We start from the raw sequence: 24028 nt of genomic DNA, 5'->3' as shown, positions 1-24028 counted from the left end.
GGAATCTGTTACTTCTAATCTTCTCAACATATTTTCTTTTGCAAGGACATTTACAACAATTCTCCATAAGAACATCCTAATTCTTTCGGGTGCATTCATCTTCCAAATCTTCTTCTAAGGAGTTTGGGATTGATGGAGTGTGCTGGTATGTTGTATGACTGAGTGATAGGCAGATTTAACAGTGAAGGCTCATTTGGAGTAGAGAACCCAAATAAGCTTGCCTTCATTGGATCTTATAGGAAGAGGGATTGATAGAATGGCTTGGACATCTTCTGGGTCAAACAACTCATGGACTGAAGCTGTGTTCCAGGCATGCTGCCCTTCTAAAATGAGTTGGGATACCATAATAGGAAGATATGAAAGTTGCTGAATTTAGTCCCTTCTATATACGAAATACGATGCATCTACTTTTTATATGTGATAAGCGAATTAGAAAGTAGTCTCTACAATTTTGTCCCTTCAATATAGACCGACTTTTACTAATTAGTACAACATTCATGCCCTTCTACATTAGAACAAATGACATTTACTTTTTCAGATACCATTGATGGATGATATTACAAGGTTTATCGCCTTAGTTCCTACATTTTCCTCTCAAGATCCAAGAAACTATAAAATCTTCCTAAATCCCTTTTATCTTCGGGATAGGGTGTTCGGCATGGCTGTCTTTGTCTGTATACGAGTAGATCTCCCTTTTTGAGTCTCATTTTAGCTCAGAATAGCACCATGTACATGTACTGATCAGCATACTAGAAATGCCACCAAAACTGTTATGACGGATTCTGGACCAGCTTTGGATGGGTAGCAGCATAAATGGAAGAATTTACATCAGGTTTTAGGTGGGACAGAAGGTGCTGAACATCCGGACATAAACTTTCTGATGCTCTCCCACAGAGAGCCAGTGCCTCTGGTCGAGGCTTGCTGTTGGCTTGCACAGGCCCTCCCTGCCCTTCATAATGGATAACATGATGGCTGAAAAATGAATTGGTTATGCAATATGTAAGTACTCAGGAAATAGAAAGAATGTAATTTTAATCTTGTTCCACAGAACTGAAGAAGCACAAAAAACTGACACTTACAGGAAGTCAATGAGATCTGCTATTTCCGACGCTTCAACAGGAATTGATGGTTGTGAATTCCTCCCAAACACATCAACCATTACACTTAAAAGTAATGAGAGAGTCTGAAAGATTTTTGTCAAAAACATAAAAGATAAGAAATCAAACACACGTAAAAGATAAGAAACCAAGCATTCTTCAATATATATGACCCAAATACACACATTGATTGCAACAGTTTTTAAGATAATCTAAAAAGTTCTCTCAAAGAAACGTTACACAGAACACTAAGAATGGTGAAAAACATTGTGCAGGAGAAAAGTGGGTCTATTGCTTGGACACATTAGTTAGATAGTATGAATACTTGATTCATATCAGGAGCTGTCATTGGTGAGGGGAATAATTAACAGACCTAAAAAAATACGTAAACTAAATGTTCTGTAATCTTCATCCAATGTGCTCTAACTTAATTTCACCAAATCAGATTACAAATAAATCTTTTTTTTTTTTTTGATAAGTCAGATTACATATAAATCTTAACTGATAACTGGCCAAAGAGTTACGTGTGAAGGTGTAATTTTTTACTTTCATTTTATTAATCAATGCCAGGGGAGCCAGCAACTCCCTATGGTAGAGACTCTCATCCTATCTTTCTCATCTGATGATTCTTTAACATGATAATAGTCCCCAGTGTTTCTGTACAAGGTTTTTGGTTTGAATTGTTGCAATCCCTACCTGTGACCTGTCATAGTTTATGTTTCAGTATTTTGGTTCTTTCCGTTCTGCTTGTGTTTTAAGGTCCATGTCTTAACATGGGCAAGTATTAGTGGGTGTGTTAACATATCTACTGTGGGGCCTGCTCCCATCAGTTTAAGCTTATTGGACAATTGGTCATCCAATATGGCAGAATAAAAGGACAATCTCGTACTTTGATTTTTTAACTAACTAGTCACTAATCCATGCAATGCACGGGAAATGTATTGAGTATGATATATGATTTAATCTTGGTTTATTTTACTAAAATTGCAGATATTGAATTTGTAAATAACACTATATAGATAAAACATATATTAAACAGTCATATGTTATAAGATGAAGAAAAAAATGTCTTGTATAGTTATTATTATTATTTACAATGCACAAATATGGAACATAAAAAATATATAATTTATTATAGGGTTTTACTAACGTATGCCATAAGGACATATGTTAGTAAACCATTTTAGTAAATTTTTTATGGAAAAATGAAAAAGTAACTAACTAATTTGACAGCTTTTTCAAATTTCCATAAAAAGTTTCCTATTATGGATGGTTAATGTTTGCCTTAAGGGCATACATTAACTGGACCCTTTATTATAAACTAACATAATTTGTTAACACACCTGAATTGAATATGTTCCCCAATATATAGCTCTTGATCTTTTTTAATTTATTTATTTTTTTAAATTGATAAGTGCAGCTCATGAATCTTGATAAAATAAAATCTACAAAATAGGTATTTATTGTTTAATGAGTGTCTACTGTAGTAACCTGTTGCAATACTTGTCGATAAAAGCACAAACCCCTTAATCCCACACCATCATTTGATTTGAAAAAATTGTTAAAATCCATAATTCATAACCCAGAACTCATAAATTCCCAATTTAAATAAATAAATAAAAACAAACAATAAAAATAAAAAAAGCATCAGACATATCAAATTCTATACCCATTTAACAAAATCTACTTCATATTGAATATTTTCTAATTATTTAACAAATAGACAATCTCTTCTATAATATCCAACAACAAAACCTTAAAATAACCCAACTTAAAATTTGGAATGATGAATCCTATTAGTGGATAGCAATAACCACAAAGGCACAAAGATTATTCCTTCTGACTGCCTATTACAGAGGCTATATGACTAGTAGATTTTTGTATATAGAGTTAAACTAAATGACCGGATCAATAAAACATTTTCACCAAAAAGAGAGAGAGCAAAATAAAAAACATTTTATTTAGACAATTCAAAGAAAGCTTTTAAGAACCTGAGACTAAGAACTTAATCTCTACAGAATAACATAACTTTCACCTAATATGACAGGTAACATAGTTGGCTTTACGGTTTACATATTGATTATCTGTAAGACATGGAGCATGCACTATTGTGTGTGCTTGTTAGACATTGAGCATGCTCTGTCATGTATTCTATAATTGATTAGTAATGTGAGTCAAACTCGAATTCAAGCTAATGAGACCTGCAAAAATATACATGGTAAAAATTCCAGATTCTAGAATAGGAACAAAACAATCAGGTATTTTGTCAACCAATTTTAATGCATGCAACATAGTCTCATTAATTAAGTCTACACCAAAATAATAAAGAAATTTTTTTAGAGGGGTGATTGGCAGAGAGAGACAAACAAATCAAAGCTTCAAAAAAACAAAATAGCCAAGCACTTAATTAAAAGGTGAAATCAAGGTGACCTAATTTTGCTTTGATTGGATTAGACAGAGGTCAAGAAAAACAGTTGCAAAGAGGAGATTGAAGGTTGATCAGAATTAGAGAGGAATACAATGAGAAAGGGTGAAGAAGAAGGGGGAAAAGAGAGAGAGAGAGAGAGAGAGAGAGGAAAAGCAAGTATGCCTCAAAGAACAGTACCAAAACCACCACACGGTAAACAAAAAAGACCAATGGTGGAAGCTGTAGGAAGCAATTGTCAAAACAATTTGAAAGTCGGTGGCCTCCTCTATATAAAAAGCATAACATGGACGGCACACCTGGCACAATCTCTTTCAATATGGCGGGTTTAAATTCAAGGATGCTGGAAGTGGACATGTTGAAGATTTCAAGAGTGACTCTTATCACAGTTTGGTTTTGCGTGTGGGGTTTTAGAGTCCTGTAGAGTTAAAAAATAAAAAATGATGTGTAAAATTGTGAGGTTGCTAAAGCTTATGTGGCAAAATATTAGAAGGTCAACAAATAGTCAAACGTCTTCAGTTATAGTATATATAGATGACATACAGAGGAGTTGGGCTCTCTCACTGGCAGATTCTCTAATTCTATATTGGGTGGTGCAGTACACTGTACACTGGTAACATCCCTCACAGCCACCGATCCTCTCAGTTATTAATTAACTCAGCCCAATCATCTGTCAGGAAAAGCGAGATAGAAAAGAAGAGGATGGATTCAAGTTTATTATTTTATATATTTCTGGTGGAGAGGATTTCCCTCAGAGTTCTAACCAATGACGAATTGTTTTAAAAAGACAACCACAAAACCAGCCAAGCTTCACAATACAGAAATTTAGGTAATGAAGAAAAATATTATATTATGATTGGTTCACCAATAGAGAAATCAATGCATTTGTAAGAACTTGGGGATCCTACTAACAATATGGAAAGGGTATTAAATATATCAGTCATAGGAAAGAAAAAGAATGACTGCATTGCTAAGGATGGAATGTTTATCAAACCAGAGGAAAAGGGAAACTGAAAAAGATTGTACTCTAGAATTTTATACAAGACACACTATTGCTAGGCACGCTCTACTTACATGATACTGCACACGTAAAAAAAACCTATAAGAAACAGTTTCCTTGAGCATTGACATAAAGTCTTGATTTTCTCCTTACTTACAAGGATAAAGTTTTAGTTATAAAATCTTAGGTCAATTATGAATCCTCAATAGATAGTTAGGGTTGGCGACATGTATTCTTTTCCATCATTCAATCCCATCCAAAATCATACTATAGTACTTGTCATTTCTTACTACTTCTACTAGTTTCGTTTTGGGTCTTCTACTTTTCATTCGCTCAACCTGGAGCAAACCATTTTTCCTCACTGAGGAACTTTTTTGCACATAACAAAATTATCTCAAGTGACTCTCCATCATCTATTTATCAATAGATGCCAACCCTATCTTTAGACGAATTTGTTCATTTCATATCCTTCTTTTCCTTCTATTTCTACTTATCCATCTTAACATTCTCTTTTTCTCTCTTTTTTTGATAGGTAGTCAAAGATTTATTTCATAAAAAGGACATCATGTTCACAATGATGAACTCTCAGAACTTAAAACGAATACAAGTACCTTAGGAAGAGATACGAATAGAAAGAAGAAATTCAGAAATGGAAATACATTGTGTAAAACCCCAAATTTTACCCCACTGAAATAAGGTCCCAACTAGTATAGGCTTCAAAAGATCTATTGATCTCACAATATCTTCAAAAGTATGATTATTATGCTCTTGCCAAATTAACCACATCAAACAAGCTGGAACCATATTCCAAATCTTAACATTCTCATTTTCACTACACTCATTTTATGTACATATTGCTTCATGATAGCCCAACATGCAATACCAAATAGCATAACTAGTCTTATAGTAGTCTAGTAGAACTTTATCTTTAACTTAATAGGTATTGTACAATCACACAATACTACTAATGCACTTCTCCACATCATCAACCCTACTCTTATCCTGTGATTCACACCATTTTCAATCACTCCATTCATTTTTTCCAAGATTTTTTTTTTTTTTTGATAAGTAACATAAAAATTAAAAAAAAAAAAAAAAAAAACACAGCCCAGTACATAAGAAATGTACAAAAAGGCAAAAACATCAAGAAACCAGATTACAATGATCTAGCAACATAGGAAGGGAAAAACAAGAAAAAGACTGTAAAACAAGACACCATTTGAGAAGAGAAAAAAAGAAGAAAGACTTAAGCTCAATAATGGACCATTCACAACCCTCAAAGCTTCTAGAATTCCACTCCCGCCAGATACACCACATCAAGCAATGCGGCACAAACCTCCAAATAACTATATTACAATGACGCCTGAAATTGCATGTCCAACAATCCAACAAATCCACTACCCTTTGAGGCATCACCCAACAAATACCAAACAAGCAAAAGATCATACTCTACATCTCATAAGCTATAGGACAGTGAAGGAGGAGATGATCTATAGATTCCCCACAACTTTTGCACATAAAACACCACTCAAGGAAAACAAAATGCCTCTTCTAAAGGTTATCTATAGTTAGAATCTTGCCTAAAGCCACAGTCCAAGAGAAAAAGGCTACCCGAGGAGGAACCTTCAATTGCCACACCATTTTCCAAGGGATAGAAATGCCAGTAGAAGGGGAAATAGAATGATAATACCCACTCACCTTGAAACCTCAATTGCTGGCTGGCTTCCAACAGATTGTCAGAAAACACTCACTCTTTGGTATCTCTTGATCATTAAGTTTTACATCCCCTCCATTTGTGTTTCTCCTTGTACTAAACATATACTTCATGTACTCTATTTTAGACATATTGAACCTAAAACCTTTAAATTCTAAAGCATCCCTTTAGATTTCCAACTTGGTGTTAATTAATTTCTAGTTTCATCCACTAACGCTATATCATTTGCAAAAAGCATACACCCAAGGACGTCATCTTTTCGTTGACACCTCCCCCAAACTGGATAGGAGAGCATATACCCCCTTTTACACTTACCTCCCTAAACTATGAGAGTGCACACTTACCCCCCTAAATTATTACCCGTGTAACAATTTGCACCCCATCCCATGGGTAATGGTTTAGGGAAGTAAGACTACATTCTCATCGTTTAGGGAAGTGTAAAAAGGGTATAGTTTAGGGGGCAAAAGTGTAATTTCCCCCTAAAATTAATGTGTAAGATTAATCATTTAGCACTGGGTGATACCAAAGGTTGATTCACTGTAACAAGAGTTCATAGACATGTGGAATCAATACCCACAAGCTATAGAAAGATATCATTTTCTGATTCCAGTCAATTGTTTGCTTTTTTTTGCACTAGATCTCATCGCCAATACTATTTTTTCACTTCCATACCATAAGATTACCTCACAGCTACGTAAAATACTCAGATGTACACTTAAACAGAGCCTAATCCTGCCCAATCAAATCTGTTAGGCCTCTACCTTCTCATGACTCTTCTTTTCATATAGAATTTCCTTCTTTGCAGCACTAAACTCTGCATAGTACCTTCACACTATTAGACTAGAATGGCATGTATTGTCTAATCATGCTCAATAATGAGCAAGTGTAAGCACTGCACAAAGAAAGTTACATTAGTCTACCAAGCAGTCTTCAGTATCTTCGTGAATATATAGAGGAACTGGACTTCTAAAGAAAGTTTAAGTTTACAATCCATACATTTTCTTTTTAATAAAATATTATTACTAATAAAAAAATTAACACATTATCTTGTGGGTGCCCATCTATGAAAGCACTTTTCACTTAGCTCTATCTAGACTAGTACCTAGGAATAACAAATTGGAATCAAGTCCAATTTAGCATATGAATTGGTTCTTTCCTAGAAACTGAGATGGAAGCAGCCAATTTGTTACACAGGAGAGAAATGGGTAGTAAAAAAGTGGCTAAGTCCAAAAACAAGGGACGTAGAGAGTTGCAAAACTTGATATGCTCGGTGAATTATGAGAGGAGATAAAGGGTGGTTTTGTGTTGGTGTCAGTAGTTGAGGATAGTTTAGTGTTTATGAAGATAAAAATGATTTCGTGGAATGTTAGAGGTTTAAATGATCCTCAAAAACGACTTGTGGTGAAGAATTTGTTGTGGGAGTGGAAGTGCGATGTTGTTTGTTTACAAGAGACAAAAATTGCTAGCATGAATAGACGGTTTGTAGTTTGTGGGGCTGACCATATGTGGATTGGGCTGTTTTGGAGGCTGATCGGACTGGTGGTGGTATCTTGCTTATGTGGGATAAAAGGGTTTTGGAGAAGGTGGAGGTTATGGTTGGCATTTTCTCAGTTTCGGTTAAGTGGCAAGGGGTGGGAGACAGTTTTATATGGGCATGCTCAAGGGTTTATGGCCCAAATGAGAATGTTGAGAGGGGTCACATGTGGGATGAGTTGGTGGGTATTCAGCAGTATTGGAGGTTACCGTGGTGCTGCTTTGGGGATTTTAATATTGTTCGCTTTCCTAGTGAGCGTAGGGGTGAGGCACGTTTGACCTTGGCTATGGAAAAATTCTCTGAATTTATTGAGGATCTTAACTTGGTTGATTTGCCTTTAGACGGAGGTAGATATACATGGTCCAATGGTACTGATCAACTAGCGATGTCTAGGATTGATAGAGCATTGGTCACTCCAGAGTGGGACGACCGCTTCCCAGATGTTCTTCAAAGGATTTTACTACGTCCTATCTCAGATCACAGTTCAATTCTTTTGGAGGCAGAGGGAATGGCAAGGGGGAAAAGTCCGTTCAGATTTGAAAATATGTGGTTGAAGACGGAGGGATTTGTGGATAAAGTTCAGTCCTGGTGGAATCGACATTCTTTTGTGGGTACACCTAGTTTCGTGCTTGCAAAAATATTGAAGGCTCTGAAAGAGGACATTGTGCAATGGAATTGCCGAGAGTTTGGTAATGTAGAGCGTCTAAAGAAACAATTATTGGAGGAGCTGAAAAAATTAGACGCCAAGTAAGGGGACTTTGGTCTCACTGATGGGGAGAAAGGCCATAGGGTAGCTTTGAGGTCCCAGGTGGAACATCTTCTTTCCTTGGAAGAAATTTCCTGAAGACAAAAATCTAGGATGTTATGTATCAAGGAAGGGGATAATAACACCAAGTTTTTTCACAAAATGGCTAATTCTCATAGAAGGTTTAATCATCTAAGGACTTTGGAGGTGGATGGGGTGGTTTTTGAGGAGGAATCCGAGGTGTCTAATCAGGTAGTACAATTTTATAAAACTTTGTACAAGGAGACTAAGGGGTGGAGGCCTTTTGTGGAGGGTTTGGAATTTGATCGTATTGGGGATGTGGAGAGGGTTTGGCTTGAAAGGAAGTTTGAGAGGGAGGAGATACTTCAAGTTGTACGTGATTTGGAAGGGGACAAAGCTCCAGGTCCGGATGGGTTTACTATGGCTTTTTATCATCATTGTTGAAGAGTAGTGGAGAAAAACATCTTAGCGGTCTTTGAAGAGTTTTATCAACATTGTAAGTTTGAAAAATCCCTTAATGCTACCTTCATTGCATTAATTCCTAAAAAGAATGATGCCTCTAATATTAGAGATTTCCGACCTATTAGCTTGGTGGGGAGTGTATATAAAATCTTGTCTAAGGTTTTGGCAAATTGATTGAGAGTGGTTTTAGATCAGTTGATATCTGAGTCTCAGAATAGCTCTGTGGATGGGAAACAAATTCTTGACTCAGTTCTTATTGCGAATGAGTGTGTGGATAGTCGAGGGAAGAGTAGGATTCCTAGAGTCATTTGTAAACTTGATATTGAGAAAGCCTACGATCATGTGAATTGGGAGGCTTTGTTGAATTTGTTGCATAGAATGGGCTTTGGAGTGAAATGGTGTAAGTGGATCCGTACTTGTATATCCACAGTTCAGTTCTCTGTTTTGATTAATGGGTCTCCAACTGATTTCTTTGGTAGTTCAAGAGGTTTAAGACAAGGGGATCCGCTATCTCCTATTCTGTTTTTTATTATGATGGAGGTGTTTAGTAAGATGTTGAGAAGAGTGGAGGAAGCCGACTTGATCCGTGGTTTTAAAGTTGAAGGTAGGAGGGGTGGTGGGGAATGTGTTACACATCTACTGTTTGCCGACGATTCTATCCTATTTTGTGATACGGATGTGGAGCAAATCCTTCATATTTGGTTGTTGTTACTTAGTTTGCAGGCGGTAACAGGTTTGAAAGTTAATGTGCATAAGAGTGAAATGGTTCCAATAAGGGAGGTTGATGATGTGCATGCCCTGGCTGAAATTTTGGGCTGCAAAGTTGGAAAGTTGCCTATGTCTTATCTTGGCATGCCTTTAGGGGCTTCACATAATTCCCCTTCAATTTGGAATCCTATTTTAGAAAAATTTGAGCGGAGATTAGGCTGGTGGAAGAAGTTGTATTTGTCTAAGGGGGGTCGATTGATGTTACTCAAGAGTACACTATCTAGTCTTCCTACCTATTTTCTATCGCTATTCACAATTCCTACTCATGTGGCTGATAGAATTGAAAAGCTGCAAAGGGATTTTCTTTGAGGTGATAGCAAAACTCATTTGGTAGGATGGGACAAAGTTTGTGCGCCTATAGCTAATGGTGGTTTGGAAATAAGGAAACTTACTACTTTCAATAAGGCCTTATTGGGGAAATGGTTGTGGCGGTTTGGGAAGGAAGAGGATCGGCTATGGAGGAGGGTGGTAGCTTCAAAATATGGGGAAGAGTGGGGGGGGGGGGGGGGGGGGGGTGGACCTCAAAACTAGGTAGGGGAGTTCATGGGTGTGGTTTGTGGAGAGGTATTCGCATGGGATGGGAGGATTTTAGTAAAAATTGTCAATTTGTTGTTGGGTTGGGGAATAGAGTGAGGTTTTGGCAGGATGGGTGGTGTGAGGGTCAACCTTTTCACTTGGCCTTCCCAAGGTTGTATGGTATTGCTATTGATAAGGAGGTATCTGTTGAAGCTTCCTTGTCAAGGCAGGGGGAGGAGGATAGAAGAATTTGGGATGTTTGTTTTATTCGAGAATTTAATGATTGGGAGATGAAGGAAGGGCTGCATTTTCTTCGTGTGTTGGGAGCTAATACTCCTCCAATGGATGTGGGAGACCGGATGAGATGGAAGTTGAAGTTTAATGGGGATTTTGATATTCGGTCATATTATAACAAATTAAGGAATTCTCTTTCAATTGTTTTTCCTTGGAAAGCTATTTGGAAAGTAAAGGCCCCTAGGCGAGTTTCCTTTTTTGTTTGGTGTGTAGCTTGGAATAAGATCCTAACGGGTGATAATCTAAGATTGAGGAGACTGGTTTTTGTGGACTAGTGCATTATGTGTAGACATTGTGGAGAGTCGGTAGATCATTTACTTCTTCATTGTGAGATGGCTTATCGGTTATGGAGATTTGTCTTTATAACTTTTGGCCTGTCTTGGGTTGTACCTAGTTCGATCCCAGATTTGCTTTTTGGCTGGTGGAATTGGTTGGGGAAACACTCGTCTTAGATATGGAATTTAGTTCCGTTGTGCATCTTTTGGTGTATTTGGAAGGAACGGAATCGGTGGATTTTTGAGGATTTGAATAGCTCCGGTGATCAGATGCTTGCTTCTTTTAGTGGGACTCTTTTTGATTGGTCTCGGGCTTGGGGACTCACGACTAGTGATTCTCTCCCTTCTTTCATTAGCTCTCTTTCTCTTTGTAATTAATCTGTAGATTGGTTTTCTTTTTTGCTTTTTCTTTGTTTCCTTCTTGTATTTTCTGGGTTTGCTCTATGTTTTCATGCATAGAGTAGCCATTTGTATATATAACATTCTTACTAATCAAAAAAAAAAAAAAAACTGTAACAGCCAATGGTAGGATTCATATTTTACCGGTGAAAACCAACTTACATCACCATTGGTTGTAAGTTGTAACCTCTCATATGATTACCAGAAAACGTAAGTTTCATTCTTTATTGCTTCTTTTTTCCCGTGCTTTGCCCTGCCCTTATTAAAAATTTTCAGAACACACATTAGGCTACACTAGGAAAAAGAAAGTAGACAGGAATGATATACAGAAGGTAGAAAAAACAGGACAAGAAATTTGAGAAGGGGTGCTGCTAACCAGAGGGAAATATTCAGGGAATAGTATCAGTTGATCAATTTCAAGTACTCCATATGCTTTTTCAATGTCCAACTTGCAAAGGATTCCAAGAATATGGCTTCTTATTGTACTATCTACACACTCATTAGCAATGAGCACCAAGTCTAAAATCTGCCTTCCCCCCACAAACAAATTCTGAGATTTAGAGACAAGATTATTCAATACCCCTCTCATTCTTTTCATCGACACCTTAGATAGAATTCTATACACTTCCCATAATAGGTCAAAAGTCTCTAATATTACAACTTTTACAAACGGGATTTGTGGGTCAATCACCTATTCCCACTAAGAACCCTTAGCTAGAATTTTACAAATTTCCAAACAAGATTTGTGGGTCAGTTGCCTATTCCCACTAAGAACCCCACTCTTCACATTACACAGTTACTTGGTTACAGTTAGCTAAGTAATTTCTTACAAGGGGGAAAATGGGAGGACCAATGACAAGTGGGATTTTGAAAAGTCCCTGTTAATGTGGTGGCTCTTGCATTCTATGCAACCAAAAACTAGTAGTGGATACCTAGTACTGTAAACAACCAAGGAGATTTGGAATGCTTTGGCTCAAACATATGCTCACAAAAGGAAATCTAGCACTGTAATATCATTTGAAGTGTCACATTCACAAGAAAAACAGTGGGCTTGGCCTCTGACTACGTTTTTTTTTTTTTTTTTTTTGATACGTAAAGAAATTTTTGTTTTGAAAAAGGCTACTTCCTACAAAAAAGATGAAGCAGCAAGAAAAATATGTCCAAGTATTTCAGAAGCACACTCCATAGCTTTTGGCAAGAATTTTGGACTGTTATCAGAATTTCCAATTTGAACGTGCTTTTGACAATGTAACGTTCCAAAAAATGATTGAACAAGAGAATATACTTAAATTCTTAGCTAGGCTAAACCCTGAGTATGAACCTATTCATATACAGCTGTTGAGAAAGGAACCACATCCTCCTTTTCAGGAGATTTTTGCCTATGTCTAGAGAGATGAAATTCGCAAGGGTATTATACACCACAATGGTTCTTAGGAGAAATCTATGTTGGTCACTTTATCTTCTAGGGATACTAAAGGAATTCCAGGCAGTTTTCTTGTTATTAAAGAAAAGGACAAGTTGTTCTGTGATCACTACAACAAACCTAGGCACATGAGACTTATTGGAATCTCTGAGGTCACCCAACCAGAGGCAAAGGTGGTTGCTCAGGAAGGGTTTCCCTGCCTCATGCTAATCATACTGATATTATTGATTCAATATCTAAAACCTCATCTCCAGCTTTGTTAGAGCCACACTCTCGATCTTTGACAGAAATCAAAACTACTATACTATTTAGGACCCAATTGGAATCGTCCATCAGTGCAACCTCCTCTCTCACTCACTCAAGTAACTTGGCTACATTCCTCAAATACATCTATATTAGCATTGATTCACTGTGGATCATCAATTCTAGAGTATCTGACCATATGACTAATATATTTAACTTTTTTTTCATCTTACACTTTTTCAGGTAGAGAAAAAGTTAAAATTGCATATGAGACTCTTCTGTCTTAGGCAAAGGTCTTATTCATGCAACAGCTTCTTTTGTCTCTTAGCCAAATCACTAAAGACCTTAATTGCAGTGTAATACTTTGCCAATTTCCTCAACAATTTATGCTCTATTAGCCAAATCACTAAAGACCTTAATTATAGTGTAATATTGTTCTCCATTTTGTATTTTCTAGGATCTCAACACAGGAAGGATGATTGGTAATTATAGAGCACAAGATGATCTTTATATTCTAGATTCCTCCATACCACGGGCATTTCAGTCTTGGCCTTCAGATTCCTCCACTGAGCAAACATTGTTGTGACATTGGAGATTAGGCCATCCACCCTTTCCACTATTACCTTCTTCTTCCTTTTTCTTCTTCTTTTTTTTCCTTTTTTCTCCTCCCACACCCCCCCCCCCCTAAAACCCAATTTCTTCATTTCTCAGAACTCTCACCCTTGAAGAGGTGGTGGGTTGGATCCTCCTGCACTAACTGTATCTTTCTAGGCTAATCCATCTCCCCTCTCGTAAATATTTTCTCCATGGATGTCACTCTCTTCAAGTCTTATGCTTATTTTTCTGGTTCAAACACTCCTCTTCAAGAGGAGAATTAGTAAAGATGAACCTTAATCCCAGTCTAGTGTGCTGCCTGCGATTACTCCATCATCTGAAATGAAGAACCACTCCAACAGCCATCCCAACAGACTTCTGTGGTGGAAAAGAAGTAGCACTCTTGAGTGGAGGAGGATTTCCTATCACTAGGAATGTTACTTTGAAGTATTCCAAGATATAAAAAGAGAAGATCACTGTACCAATTCCATGTCAATCGAGCTCCTTATGTTCAGGTGATATCTCTAATCCCATTCCTACTCACAATCATGATAAGAAAGAAGATTTAAATGTTCCTATTGCCCTTTGTAAGGGAATTAGATCTTGTACTCAACATCCAATATCAAATTACATCTCTTATTAAAAAACTTCACCTACTTATCATTCATTTATGTCTCAGCTGTCTTCTGTTCTGATTACTCAGTGTGTACATGATGCTCCTATTGATCTAAATGGAAAGATGCGACAATTGAGGAAATGACAGCATTACACAAAAACAAGACTTCAGAACTAGTTGAGTTGCCTAAAGAGAAAAGGACAGTTGGCTGCAAGTGGGTGTATAATGTTAAGCGCAAGTTAGAAGAGTCCGTAGAAAGATACAAGGCTAGATTGGTTGCAAATGGGTTCACTCATACCTACAGGATTGACTATCAAGAGATATTTGCTTAAATGGCTAAGAAATTCATATGTGTCCTTCTATCATTAGCAGTTAATTTGAAATCTATACATCTTCTTCAATCATTAGAAGCTAATGCAAATTGGACTTTGAATTAGCTTGATGTTAAAAGAAAAAAAAGAGCCCTCTATAATGATTTAGAAGAGGAGGTTCATATGAATGTTCCTCCAGGTTTTAGAAATCCCTAAACTTAAGGAAGGTATGCAAATTGAATAAATCATTTATATGGATTGAAGCAATCTCCTAGAGCATGATTTAAACAATTTAGTTGAGCCATGTATGCTTATGGAGACAGACAGGCTCAGAGTGATCACACTATGTTTATTAAGCACTCACCTCAAGGTTAGATTATTTCTTATTGTTTAGGTCAATGGTATATTTTATTAACAGGTGATGATCCTGAGGAAGTACAAAGATTGAAAGAATATTTAGCTAGTGAATTAGAAATAAAGACCTTGGAGATTTGAAGTATTTTCTAGAGACTAAAGTAGCAAAATCCAAGTAAAATATATTTATATTTTAGCACAAACATGTTCCTGATTTCTTAGAAGAAACAGGAATGCTTGGCTACAAGGCCTGTGATACCCTAATAGAGCCAAATCACATATTGGATGAAGATCTAGGGGCTTAACAGCTGATGAAAGAAGATACAGCACCTAGTTGGAAGAAAGATTTATTCTCACATTATCTAATTTTGTGAGTTTTGCCATTTGTGAGGGCATACTTGTAATTTCCATATTATCTAATTAAGTATAATAAAACTTGTTTTAGGGTAGTTATAAAAAATAAAAAATAAAACTAACACAATTTTCTTCAAAACCAACAGAATTCACTTAAATAAAATAATGAATAAAATCTTAACATTCACAAATGACTGGAACAGTGACGCATTTATTTTTAACTTTGGTCAACTGGATGCTGGTCCTAGGAAACATTGCAAATCCCTGGAAATTCAATCCTGTCCTTGTGGCGCTTATATCTTAGTTTTAACAACTGAAAAAGACAGCAAGCTTTTGGTATGGGTTCATTATATCTGAATGACATCAGAAGAAATAAATAAATGAACAGAATAAAAGTTACAAGTGGTTGTCCAGGGCAGAATGGGGATACTGAGTTCATCACAGCCACTAAGAAAGCATTCAAATAAACAACAGGAATGAATTTGTGACTTTCTGTACCTTATTGAAGAGAGAGTGAGCATTGGCAAGCCTTGGGAGCAATGGACCCATTATACGGAACACTATTCTCAACATTGCAACTGATGTCACTGGCCTGAGATGTTTAATGATGACATGAGTCCCTTCTAGCCATTCCTGTGGAAGGTTACTGAAAAAAGAATGAAGAAGGGCAACTATATTACCTGAAAAAGAACAGGATCAGACTTCCAGTCAGGATGCATGACATAAAAGATCATATACACAGTTGAATTCAGTATTAACAGAAACAGAAAGGCTTGAAGGGCAACTATATTTCTTCAAATACAAAATCATCCTGCTCTTGAACTAGTTATCACAAATTTCCTAATTTAGCTTTCTAAAATACTTTACATTCATCTACAAATTTTCTTTCATACCACAGTTAAAAGCTTCCATAATGAACCCTTGTAGGTCTTTGTTCACATAATCAAAAATTTTTACCACCAACCATAAGAGAAAGTGAAAGCTACAATACCTTGTATGTTATTGAGAAGATCCTTCAACTATGAATTATCATTTGCACACATCAGAGTTTACCAACATTATGTATCTTCTCAGACAGTTTTACTTGCTCTTCAAGTCATTCAGTCGGATGCAATATGTAGGTTTAAGAATTCTAAAAGTTCCTTTAGAAGAAGATTGTTCTTTCCTACCATTAACAATTGACATGAAGCTTACGCTAAAGCAGAATTGCTGCTTCCTTTACTACCCTAGATTTGCATCTTGTTATTGTTAAATGGGTGATAGAAGTGAGGCAAAAGAAATAGCCAATGGCAACTGAAGAGAGGAAGACCACCAAAAAAAAAAAAAACACAGATCCACAGAAAATATTTGTCACCATGACTCAAATGCCCTAATTGGACTTGGAAATAAGAACAAGAAGCTCCTTGAGTCCAATCAGACATTACAAAACCAAGCATATAAAGTTTGGCTATCATTCAGCAGCAAAAGCTCCTAAACGGCTGAAAATTATACTCCTTACATACATGAAAAGAAGTTATATATGGTCCATCGTTCCTCATGGCTTAATGTGGTGTCTTTGGAGGGAGAGAAATAGTCGTTGTTTTGAAGATATTGAGAAATCTATTCCGGACCTCAAGCTTTTCATTTTTAGAACTTTGTTGGATTGGTTGTTTGCTTTGCAAAACAAACCTTTCCCTTCTTTTTTTGTTTTCCTAGATTCTTGCAATTTTTGTTTTTGATTTGTTGTCCCCTTGTTCACTTCTTGTGTACTAGGGTGTTTCCTTTTTGATATCAATATATCTTATTACTTATCAAAAAAAAATGAAAAGAAGTTATAGCCATAGAAACAAAAAGAAGCTTTAGCATCGTCCACTGACATGAATCACAGCTCATAAGAATGTAACTCACAGCAATTCTATAAGTTTACTTGTCAAGTAAATAGAGATTAACAGTAAGGACCAAGTGAATATAATCTTATTCCTCTGAGGAACCTGCTTTGAAGGGCCAACATTAGATAGAGCTAACACACCTGAGCCATCAATATGATGGCGGCACTAAAAATTGACAATGGGTTTGGAAATAAAATTTAAAAAGTAGTATCAAAGTGAATTTTCAAAATGCAAATTTTTGTGTGAAGAAAAAACTTATATTTTTCATGCAGTGGCACATATGTACACACATGCATATATATATATATATATAATTTTTTTTTTTTTATAGGTAAGGAAAATTGTATTTAGAGAAGACTACTTCATCAAAAAAATATGTACAAACAGCATAAAAATATATATATATATATATATATAAAAACTATGTACAAGAAGAAAGTGAGTCTAAAAAGAGTGGAATGGATTCCCAATAAGTAAAACCCCACTCACGAGACCAATCAAACAGGTCCCTGCAAATAAAGCAAGGAGCTGATCCCTGGTAAGCTCCATATCCTCAAATATACAACATTACAACTATTATGCTCCCTCCAAATAATCCACATCACACAAGACAATATTTTGCACAATGAAAATCACTTGAGATTTCATTGTCCAATGATCAATAAAGAATAATTGAAAATATAATTGGAATAATTATAAATCTCATGCAAAGAAATATAACGTGGTTTATCAGTAAACAGCCACCATATATATTATAGCATACCGATGGCTGTTGAGGTATTGTCTTGAGCAGCCCATGATGGATCCAACAAAGCATAGCCAACAGCAGAGTCTAGTTCTCCCAGTGACCTTTTGCCATCAGTGAGCCACCAACTCTCTTTTATTATACGTGATGTCTCTATATAAAGTTGCACGTGGAAATCAGGAGGAAGCTGAGCCAGTAGGAGACCACAAGCTTGGATCAGTAAGCAAGATAGTTGTTGGCACGTATAACCACTTCGAGAAACAATGTTAGAGGTATTTATTCCTGAAACCGATGTAGTTGATCTGCCAGCACTCAAGGAATCTGTGCTTCCTCCTGAAGGGGATGTTGGCAATACGGAAGCTTGCCCAACACCATTTGAAGCTCCATGCAGACCATTGCTGGATTGAATTAATGTTGGTTGTATATTGACAACTATCTGGACCAATGAAGACACAATCTGGAATGCAGACACAGGGAGAGAGAGTAATTCTATGACAGCTGTTTCAAGGACCAATTGAGTGTAGGTGCCAGGATCCTGAATTTGATAAAATGCTTTCTGGCCCTCAGAAGCATTTCCCAGCCCAGACTGAGATGTTGCTGGAGTCTTATTAAGTGGAGCACGCACTGAATTACTTAAATGTTCTCCCATTGATCCAGATTTCGAGTTGTTATGTAATGGCGGTATAACATTATTCACAAGTCCCAATAAGAGAGTCGCAAAATAGTCCATAGGTGGGCACACAGGATTTTGTGAAGTGATGTGCTGTGCGAATGACTCAGAAAAAGATATCTGAAAATAATTTCGAGCCAATGAGAAAGTTGTAGGAGAACTTATATTTGTAATGATCAAAAAGAAATAGAAGGAAGTATCATTACCTTCTTGAGATCAAGAACCTTCAATATCCGGACTATGAGCTTTGCAGGAAGATGACCATAGAAATACGCAAGTATATCACGAACAAATGTAAATTTTAGCGGGTGGTAAGCAAGAAATGGAGAATACATGGCAAGAAGTCTGTCAGCTGGATCTATGGCATCATTCTCGATAAGTCTATAAACAATTAAGGGGATGACTGGAAGCAAACGCGCTGCAACATCATCAAAGAATGTGGGATACCTGTGAAGCTTATTTCAAGCAATGTCAGTGAATATACAACCATTAAAATAGATAAGATTGTAGCAAAAGATTGGTAACGATGCCCTTTAAGATGCCTTCGGAATAACACCATCATAGAGTACATAATTGATTAATATTGATACAATGAAGTAATAAATTATTTTACATGAAACATGAGAAACTAAAAAGGTACTCTATGCCACTCAAACAGGTTGCATCCAGGACCACAATGATCCTCTGAATAGAAGTAGCAAATTCTGTTTTACACCTCTTAAGCAAAGAGATTTCAGAAAGCATATACAAGTTTAAGTTACTAATTTGACTGGCAGGAAGATGGACCACGAAAGTAACCATGATGGTTATGATAGCCACCTTGGTGGTTCTATTCTACTTGGCCCCTGTATATGCTAATCACAATTCTGGATGGAATATAATCTTGTAGTTTTAATACTGACAAGAAGAGGATCCGTAATTAGTAAACTTCAAAAATTTTAGTTTGATAGGCAGTTATCTTGCACAAATATAACTAAGATACCAAAACTGACACAGCATTGACAAGCTGATGGATTTACACAGGCAGCTGCAGAGCAGCAGAAGACAAGAAGAAAAACACAACAGTGTGATGTAGTGATAGGAAAGTACCAAAGAGATCTGGCTCAAATAGCACTTCCTCCTTTTACAAGTGTGGGTGGAGAGAAAGGTCATGGGTACAAAATTCATTGGGTGCGTGTAACCAATTACCAATAAAATAATTAATACAGAGGTTTATGATTTTGAACATAAACTATGGTGCATGGACTTGAGCACAAGTCCTGGATAGTGCGAAAGGCAGACAACTAAAACTATTCAAAATCTCCACATCTCACCCTTTGGCCCATATGTCCTAGTAAGTACCTATCCAACAAAGCCATGTCAAATACAAACTACATGCCTATACCATGCCATGTAAGAAAGTTACTGTTCACATTTACAAGTGTTCATGCAACATAGACACAATTTTATCCTCCTACACGTCCCCCACCCCCCCCCCACCCCCCACACACACCTTTCACTATCGTAACTTTCAAGAAATCTCACTATTTATATCCAAAAATGGGTTATTTCTGTTATAAACATAACCCTTGTTGCATCTTTTCATGTCGTAGTACTTATATGACTGGGGGAAAATCCTAATTCAAAGCACAAGGTCAAAACTATCACCCCCACAACATCAAAGAAGCCTTTTTTGTCCCAGAATTACTGTTCATTGTACTTTATTAGGTTAATATGTTAGTTTATATTTGGCTTTCATTTAAATGCTAGCCAAGGGCTGCAATTGCATGGCTAGTCTTATTTATTTAGTAGTTCAGTGTAGGAGAGTTACTGGACTGTTAAGTGTTGGCTTTATTTATGGACATGGTCTACTCTTCGTCTATGCAGGGTATTGGTCTTGGCAAAGTTTGTTGGAAGCCAACAATGAGTAGAGGTTTGAGGTACGAGGATATTATCTTTCTTTATCCCCTCCTGTCATATCTTTCCCATGGAAAGTGGTGTAGCAATCCAAGCTTCCTCCAAGGGTAACTTTTTTTTCCTGGTCTGCTTTTTTAGGTAAGATTTAAACAACAGATAACCTTCAGAAAAGGTGTATTATTATCCTTGATTGGTGTTATATGTTCAAAAGGTGTGGGGAGTTGGTGGATCATCTTCTTCTTCATTGCTCTGTAGCATATGAGCTGTGGTCTTTGGTGTTTTGTTTGTTTGGGATTCACTGGGTTATGCCATATAAGTTTATTGAGTCATGCGAGTCTTGGCATGGTAAATTCAGGCAACATAGTAATATAGCTATTTGGAGGCTTGCGCCATATTGATTGGTGTGGTGTATTTGGCAAGAAAGGAATGCTAGAAGTTTCAAGAGATGTGATGGTCTATGCTAGAGATTAAGTCTTTTTTCTTTCACACTCTCCTTGAATGGAGTTTGGTTCTATCTCCTTTTTCTTGTTTTCCCCTTCCTGTTTTACTTGATTGTTGTATTCTTAGTACATCTCCTAAAGTACATCTCCAATGTACTCGGGTTGGCTATGATTTTTAATAAAATTTTACGTTACCTATCAAAAAGTGTTGGCTTTAGCGTCTTTTGTGAAATTCAAGACAACGAAATGTACAGAGACAACAAGATTCTGCCCTTAGTTTGACAGATTACCATCATAAAAGATGTATAGAAATTTGCCACAAAATAGAGTTCGTAGACTATGATTGTAGACAAAGAAACAAGTATTGAGTATTAATTTGGTGAATACTCTACTAGACAAAACCAAGAAACAATTGCACATATGAATAATTTGTAAGACTCATATTGAAGCACATGCATCAGGAGTACTGTTTGCATGTAGGATACTTATTAAGTTAAAGGAAAATTTTCATAAGATAGCTATGCTCCATGGTAGTGAATGTTGGGCTGTTAAGAAACAACCTATTCATTAAATGAGTGTAGCTAAAATGAGAATGTTAAGAAGAATAGATGGAAATAAATGGAAAGATAAGATTCGAAATGAGAAAATCCATAGGAGTGGCCCCTAATTCATGAAAAGATGGGGAGAGTTGCTTAAGATGGTTTGGTCAAGTTTAGAGGAGAGTGACTAAAACACTAGTAAGAAAAGATGAGTTGATTCAAGTTGAGGGAACAAAAAAAGGGTAGAGGAAGACTAGAAATAGCATTAGTAAAAGTGGCATGTGTCAATTAAGGAAGTAATAGAGAGTATGAATTTAGATAATATAGGATGGAAGAAAAGAATACATGTGGGTCAACCCCAACTAATCTATTGAAGATCCATAGTTGACCTTGAAAAATTGGGACTAACGTATTGTTGTTGTTGTTGTTGTTGTTGTTGACTTGCTGTATTTGAGCACATGCATGCATGTGATTCTTTTTAGGTGATAAATTATGTTTTATTTGACTTCATTTTATTAATCAATTATTTTGTTTTATAACACATCAATAACATTTGATTCATCAAGTTTTTTGTCATAACATTTAGGGGTCATTACAAATATCGCCCTTGAACTTTGACATTAGTGTCAGTCAATTCAGTCTGACTTTCAATTTGCATAATTAAACCCCTTGGATTTGAGGTTTGCAAAAAATTGAACATCCTATAATATTGTCCACTAAAACCTAACAAAGTTAATCGTGCAAGAAGCACATGCTTTTGTATTTTGAAAACATACTAAAAAAACTGGTTTTTTTTTTTTAATTCTAATTTCTTTGCTGTCATGAATGTGTGATATTTAGAGCATTTCTCTTTTTCAATTTCATTTCAATGACTAAGAAATAATAACTAAATTTGGTGCTGAAGCTTTGCCTATATTAGTTACAGTTTAGTTTTGATGGTTTTGGTGATTGATTTTTTTATTGGGTGTTAAAAGTTGAACGTATTGGATACTTGATGTTTGTATCTGGATGCAATTAAAGTTGAATGTATTGTTTTGATGGTACTTGATTGTTTGAATAGAGTAGGAACAGCAGGTGGGATTTATACAAATCCAAGTCTAAACCCTTTTGATAGTGACCTTTGGATGAGTCATCAGGAAACAAGGCTTGCTTACCATATGTAAGATGAAATTTCTGTTAGAAAAGAAATTGTAGCACAAAGGAACAAGGCACCACATTTGTTCTCAATCTCTCGATAATTATGGGTCCTCATTGTGGTGCAAAAAACGTCACTCTTTGCATCTATTGAATCACTTGGTTGTACATGTTTGCATCTCATTCTCAAAAATACCATTATGAGAATGATAGCCACCTGTTACCTTTTAGCTGAGCTCTCTCTCATTTTAATTTGCATCCCTTTACTTCCAACATTAAGAAAGTACGCAAGTTTCTTTAAGAAACTCCAACTATAACCTTCACCAAGAGCTGCCACAGGCAGCCCAAAAAAAATGTTTATTCTGTTCTAAGATCCAGATATTACCACAAGTTAGTTCAGTTGACAAGGTTTAACTCAGAATTAGATTTTGTGGCCTTGGTCTCAGTGAACATACCATACTATTTTGGTTCAAACTAGGCAAGTTATAAATTTACAAATGTCACCTGTCCTTCCATGAGAGATGATTCCCGAGAGCCTTTTGCAATTCAACTCGCTTGAACATTCCAGAGTGAAGCCAATGCTCTGGAGGATTATGATTTATACAATATAATTTTACTCTTTGTTGGAGCTCTTGCCTCTCAAGTAAATTGATCTGCAACATACAGATTACACCATCATAAGCGTTAAACACAACTAATGACTGCTCATTTTCATTTACAAGGATAAGAATTTTTCATACAACCATCAATAAAAGTTTGATCAAGTCACTTATCAAAAATAAAATAAAAATTGGTGAAGTCTATAATTTCTAGGAGAGCTCGAGAAAAATAAACACAACCAAGTAAATCTCCACAATGCCATGAATGAAAATCCAAAAGTCTGAAAAACTTAAATAGATTCAAGCAATAATTTGAGTAAGATATTAGTATGAGATAGTGATAAACAATTATATGCACATAGCATTACATTCCTTCTTTTTTTTTTTTTTTTTTTTTAATGGTAAGTTACACAGAGCTCTTGAACTTACAACCTCAACCTCTGCCCCATTCTATGGAGTGAGGAAATGCCATTTGAGCTAGAGCTCATTGTAATAACACTATACAGAGATCACACTAATAATACAAAATAGATATAAGTGAATAAGTACGTACCACTATATGCAAAGCATGGGGATCTTCATCACGGTCAATAAGTGCCAGAAGCAAAATATCAAAGGGAAGCAACTCATGGTTCCAAACAAAAAATGCAAGGTTTGCACAAGCTTTTAACAAAAGGTCCTGAAAACGAAAAACATGAAAAGGCTGAATGAACAAACAAGTAGGCATAGCTACATAAAAATTAAAAGAACTTGGCACAATCTAGTACCTGTAAGGGATGTCCATGCTGAAGTTCCATTTGAATATGATGAAGTAGCACGTCCACCATTTGGTAAATATTAGCTGTAACTTCTTCTGGGGAAAACTCCCTCAAGACACGTGCCTGCTCTCCATTACAAGAGAAGAGATGATTGTTCTTAAAGATTTTTTTTTTTTTTGATAGGTAAATTGATATAACTTAATACAATAATTGTTCTTAAAGATGCGATACAAC

The 24028-nt window shown here is 36.2% G+C and overlaps 1 protein-coding gene across 3 annotated transcripts in view; it reads right to left on the bottom strand.

Annotated features, from left to right (window-relative positions):
* Positions 1–383: 383 nt before the first annotated feature.
* Positions 384–24028, bottom strand: part of LOC115981557 (mediator of RNA polymerase II transcription subunit 23) — a 47453-nt gene continuing 23808 nt past the window's right edge. The window contains exons 14-21 of one of the 3 annotated variants that reach the window (XM_031103775.1): positions 23804–23917; positions 23590–23715; positions 22942–23090; positions 18635–18875; positions 17777–18548; positions 15644–15825; positions 1080–1183; positions 384–972 (exon numbers count right to left, since the gene is read on the bottom strand). In XM_031103775.1, coding sequence (XP_030959635.1) covers positions 771–972; positions 1080–1183; positions 15644–15825; positions 17777–18548; positions 18635–18875; positions 22942–23090; positions 23590–23715; positions 23804–23917 — 1890 coding nt within the window. In that variant the 3' untranslated portion in view covers positions 384–770. Of the gene's footprint in view, positions 973–1079; positions 1184–11394; positions 11504–15643; positions 15826–17776; positions 18549–18634; positions 18876–22941; positions 23091–23589; positions 23716–23803; positions 23918–24028 lie in introns of those variants that run through there. The other 2 variants (XR_004089375.1, XR_004089374.1) reach the window with 2 other exon arrangements.

This window comes from Quercus lobata, chromosome 3 (assembly GCF_001633185.2).
Source record: "Quercus lobata isolate SW786 chromosome 3, ValleyOak3.0 Primary Assembly, whole genome shotgun sequence".
Lineage (NCBI taxonomy): Eukaryota > Viridiplantae > Streptophyta > Magnoliopsida > Fagales > Fagaceae > Quercus > Quercus lobata.
This window is presented reverse-complemented; position numbering and strand designations above follow the sequence as displayed.